The 5,220-nt window shown below is 71.8% G+C and overlaps 1 protein-coding gene across 1 annotated transcript in view; it reads left to right on the plus strand.

Moving 5' to 3' along the window:
• Positions 1–1,123: 1,123 nt before the first annotated feature.
• Positions 1,124–5,220, plus strand: part of OS9 (OS9 endoplasmic reticulum lectin) — a 10,263-nt gene continuing 6,166 nt past the window's right edge. The window contains exons 1-3 of the mRNA XM_058042012.1: positions 1,124–1,288; positions 4,572–4,796; positions 5,047–5,163. Coding sequence (XP_057897995.1) covers positions 1,124–1,288; positions 4,572–4,796; positions 5,047–5,163 — 507 coding nt within the window. The remainder of the gene's footprint in view (positions 1,289–4,571; positions 4,797–5,046; positions 5,164–5,220) is intronic.

The raw sequence follows: 5,220 nt of genomic DNA on the forward strand, positions 1-5,220 counted from the left end.
CCCCGGCGGCCCCGGTGTGGAACGGCACCGCCGCAGCCCCGGGAGGGGCGGGGCGAGGCTGGGGTGGGGGGGGAGAGGCGGCGGACGGGGGGGGGAGGGGCGGGGGGGGGTCTGGCCGGGATCAGCCCCCCCGGTGCGGCGGCCTCAGGCCGAGCTTTGTGCCCACGCGCGGGGCGCACAACGGCGCCATTGACCGGGGGCGCGGGGGGGCCCGGCCCGGGCTCGGCCGGCACCGGGAGGGGGCGGGACTCGGAGATGGGGGGGTGGGGAGACTCGGGGGGCTGCCGGGGGGGGGAAGGAGCGCGGAGGGGTCTGGGGGGCTCAGGGGTCCTAAAGGGCTCAGGAGTCCTGGGGGGATGAGGCGTCTTGGGAGGCTCAGGGGTCCAGGGGAGTTCAGGGGTCCAGGGGAGTTCAGGGGTCCTGAGGGTCTCAGGGATCCCGGGGGCTCAGGGGTCCCGGGGGTCTCAGGGGTCCTGGGGGACTGAAGGGTCCCGGGGGGCTGAGGATTCCTAAAGGGCTCAGGGGTCCTGGGGGCTCAGGGGTCCTGATGGGGCTGAGGGGTCGTGGGGGGCCTAGGGGTCCTAAAAGCTCAGGGGTCCCGGGGAGCTCAGGGGTCCCGGGGGTCTCAGAGGTCCCGGGGGGCTCGGAGCGGTTTGGGCGCGGTCAGGAGCAGGCCGGGCAGCGGAGGGGCTCCAGGGCCGGGAGATGGCGCCGGGGCCGGCCCCGCTCGCTCGGGGTCCCCGCCCGCCCCTCCCGGCTCCGGTAATCACGTGATGCCCCCGGGATGCTCGGTGCTCTCAGCCAATCAGCGCGCGGGGATCGCCTGCATCCCGCTCGGCCAATGGGAATCCGCCAGACCTTACGTCATCGCGGCCGGCCGCGCCCCACCTCGCCATTGGCCGCCGCCCGCGCGGGCCTCGGCCAATCGCCGCTGGCCGCGGCCTCGCATCCACCTCGCCCCCGCGGCCTCACAACGGGTGGCGTCATCCCCGCGCGTAGACCAATCAGAGCCGCTCTTGCCTTTGACAGGCAGGGACTGGGACCAATCGCGGCCCGGAGCAGCGGGGCCGGGGCGGGCGCGAGGAGGTGCGGGCGGAAGCGGAAGCGGCGGCGGCGGGGGAAGATGGCGGCGCGGCGGGGCCCGGGGCCGGTGGCGGCGCTGGCGCTGCTGGCGCTGCTCGGCCCGGGGTGGCCCCTCCGCGGGGCCCGGGCCGCGCTCAACCTGCAGGAGCTCAGCGAGCTCAAGTACGGCCTCGAGATCCTGGCCGAGCCCGTGCTGGCCGGGCAGGTGCGCCGCGGTACCGGGGCCAACGGCTGGGGGAGGCGGGCGGCGTCCGGGGGGCTCTACCGGGAGCGGCGGACCGGCCGTGGGGGTGCCGAGGAGCGGGGCACCGGCTGCGGGTCAGGAGGGCCGCCCGCGGGGGGGGACCGGAAGCACCTGTCCGGGGACGGAGCGGGGCGGGGCTCCGGGCTGGGGCGAACCGGGATCGGGACACCGGCCAGGGGGTGAATCGGGGCCGGGGCACCGGTCTGAGGCTGTACCGGGACCGGGGGAACTGCTCAGGGGCTGAGCCGAGCCCGGGATACCGGCTAGGGCTGAACCGGGAGCCCCAGTCCGGGCCCGGGGCACCGCTCAAGGCTGTACCGGGCCCGGGGCACCGGCTGAGCTCCTCACCGGGGCTCGTTCCGGGGCCGGCGGCAGCCGCCGGGCAGTGGAACACGGCCGGGGGTCTCTGCAGGGGCGGGAACGGGGCCGGGGGCACCGGGCCGAGGTCGGAGATGTCCGGGGCTGGGCTCGGGGTCCCGGACAGGGACGGGGCATAGCGGCTCCCGGGGCTCGGGGGGTCCCGGGCAGGGCTTGAGGTCCCGGGCCGGGGCTCAGCGGCTCCGGGGGCTCGGGAGGGGCTCAGGGGTCCCGAGATGGGCTCGGGAGTCCCGGGCAGGGTTCCTGGGCCGGGGCTCAGCGGCTCCCGGGGTTCAGGGTCCCGGGAAGGGGCTCAGCGGCTCCGGGGCTCATCGATCCCGGTGTCCCGGGGGGGGTTCCCGCTCGTTCCCGGTGTCCCGGGGGGGGGTTCCCGGTCGTTCCCGGTGTCCCGGGGGGTGTTCCCGGTCGGTCCCGGGGGTTCCCGCTCGGTCCCGGTGTCCCGGGGCGGTTCCCGCTCGGTGCCGGTGTCCCGGTGTGTCCGTACCTGCTCTGTGCGGGGCCGCTCCGTGCCTGGCGGGGGGGGGTTGGTTCCGTTTCCCCCCCGGTGCCGCCCGCGCGTGTTCCGGATGTGCGGGGGGGGGCAGGGACGGACCGGGGGTTTCACTCTCGGTTCCCCAATGCGGGGGGGTCACACCCGCTGCCCCCGTTTGTCCCGGTCTGTCCCGGTTTGTCCCGGGACGGTCCCGGGGCTCCTCCGGCTGATTTGGGGGGGGGTCCAGAGGATTTGGGGGGGTCCAGAGCCCCCTCCTGTGCCCCCCAACCCCCCCCGTGTGACCGGGACAGGGCGGGGCCGGGCCGGATGCGGCCGTTTGGGCGGGAACGGGGGGGGCGGGGGGATTTGGGGTCACCGGGGGGGATTTGGGGTCATGGGGGGGATTTGGGGTCACCGGGGGGATTTGGGGTCACCGGGGGGCTTTGGGGTCATGGGGGTGTCTGTGGGGTCATGGGGGTGTCTCTGGGGTCACTGGGGGGCTCTGGGGGGGCTGCAGGGTCACCGGGGGTGTCTGTGGGGTCACTGTGGGGGCATTTGGGGTCACTTTGGGTCTCTGGTTGAATCTGTGGGGTCTCTGTGCAGTCTATGGGGTCACTGGGGGGGCTCTGGGGTCACTGGGGGGACTTTGGGGTCACTGTGGGGGCCTTGGGGTCACTGTGGGAGCTTTGGGGTCATGGGGGTGTCTGTGGGGTCACTGGGGGGCTCTGGGGTCATTGGGGGGACTTTGGGGTCACTGGGGGTGTCTGTGGGGTCATGGGGGGCTGCAGGGTCTGGGGGGGCTTTGGGGTCACCGGGGGTGTCTGTGGGGTCACTGTGGGGCTTTGGGGTCACTTGGGGTCTCTGGTTGAATCTGTGGGGTCACTGGGGGGGCTTTGAGGTCACTGGGGGGACTGCAGGGTCTCGGGGGGCTTTAGGGTCACTGGGGGGGTTTTGGGGTCACCGGGGGTGTCTGTGGGGTCACTGGAGGGGATTTGGGGTCATTGGAGGGGATTTGGGGTTACTGTGGGGCTCTGGGGTCACTGGGGGGCTCTGGGGTCACTGGGGGGGGCTTTGGGGGCACTTTGGGTCTCGGGTTGAATCTGTGGGGTCATGGGGGGCTTTGGGGTCACTGTGAGGGGATTTGGGGTCATTGGAGGGGCTCTGGGGTCACTGTGGGGGCTTTGGGGTTACTGGGGGGGCTTTGGGGTCACTGGGGGTGTCTGTGGGGTCATGGGGGGCTTTGGGGTCACTGGGGGGGCTTTGGGGGCACTTTGGGTCTCTGGTTGAATCTGTGGGGTTCCTGGGGGGCTCTGGGGTCCCTGGTGGGGTGCAGGGTCTCTCAGGGGCACTTTGGGATTGCCAGGGGTGTCTGTGGGGTCATTGGAGGGGATTTGGGGTCACTGTGGGGGCTTTGGGGTCACTGTGGGGGCTTTGGGGTCATTGGGGGGAATTTGGGGTCACCGGGGGTGTCTGTGGGGTCATGGGGGGCTTTGGGGTCACTGGGGGGGCTTTGGGGGCACTTTGGGTCTCTGGTTGAATCTGTGGGGTCACCGCGGGGGCTTTGGGGTCCCTGGGCAGTCTGTGGGGTCACTGGTGGGGTGCAGGGTCTCTTAGGGGCACTTTGGGATTGCCAGGGGTGGCTCTGGGGTCCTTGGGGGTGTCTGTGGGGTCATTGGAGGGGATTTGGGGTCTCTGTGGTGTCTGTGGGGTCTGGGGGTGTCTCTGGGGTCCCTCTGGGGTCCTCAGAGGGGGCTCCCCAAGGTTGGCAGAGCCCCGGTGCCCCGGGGGGTGTTCAGGGGTGCCAGGGGGTGCCTGGGGGTATTTAGGGATGCTGGGGGGGGGTTCTTTAGGGGTGCCAGGAGGGCAGAGCCCTCGGGGGCGTTTTGGGGTGCCAGGGGCTCTTTAGGGGTGCTGGGGGGCTCTGGGGTGCCAGGGGGCACTGGAGGGTGTTTTGAGATACCGGCAGGCTCATTATGGGGGTGCCAGGGGCTGTTTAGGGGTGCCAGGGGGTTCACGTTTAGGGGGGGCTCTTTAGGGGTGCCAGGGGGGCTCTGGGGTGCCAGGGGCTGTTTAGAGGTGCCAGGGCATTTTTAGGGGTGCCAGGGGGTTCACGTTTAGGGGGGGGTCTTTAGGGGTGCCAGGGGTGTCTCTGGGGTGCCAGGGGCTGTTTAGGGGTGCCAGAGGGGGCTCTGGGGTGCCAGGGACTGTTTAGGGGTGCCAGGGGGAGCTCAGGGGCTCTGGGGTGCCAGGGGCTGTTTTGGGGTGCCAGGGGCTGTTTTGGGGTGCCAGGGGGGTCTCTGTGGAGGCTCTTTAGGGGTGCCAGGGTGTGTTCAAGGGTGCCGTGCCCTGACCTGGTGCCCGCTGTGCCCTGAGCCGGTGCCCCCGTGCCCGCAGCGGCAGGACGTGGTGACGGTGGCATCGCGGTTCAAGCAGCTCTACGAGTGCCACCTGCCCCCCGCGGCCGTGGCACCGCCCCTGGCACCCCCCCGGGACCCCCGCGGGTACAACGGCTCCGGCGTGGCAGAGCTGCTGCGGCCCATGGGCACCGCGCCCTGCCTGCTCAAGGTGGGCATCAATGGGGGCATGGGCACCATGGGCACCGCGCCCTGCCTGCTCAAGGTGGGCATCGGGGGGGCATGGGCACCATGGGCATCATGGGCACCGCGCCCTGCCTGCTCAAGGTGGGCATCGGGGAGGCATGGGGGGTACAGGGGGCATGGGGAGTGCTGGGGACCATGGGCACCGTGCCCTGCCTGGTCAAGGTGGGCATCAGGGGGGACATGGGCACCATGGGCACCATGCCCTGCCTGGTCAAGATGGGCCTCAGGGGGGCATGGGCACCATGGGCACTGTGCTGTGCCTGGTCAAGGTGGGCATCACTAGGGGCATGGGGGAGGGCACTGCGCCCTGCCTGCTCAAGGTGGGCATCAATGGGGGGGCATGGGGAGTGCTGGGGACCATGGGCACCGTGCCATACCTGCTCAAGGTGGGCATCACAGGGGGCATAGGGGGGGCACCGCCCCGTGCCTGGTCAAGGTGGGCA

This window comes from Melospiza georgiana, chromosome 29, assembly GCF_028018845.1.
Source record: "Melospiza georgiana isolate bMelGeo1 chromosome 29, bMelGeo1.pri, whole genome shotgun sequence".
NCBI lineage: Eukaryota > Metazoa > Chordata > Aves > Passeriformes > Passerellidae > Melospiza > Melospiza georgiana.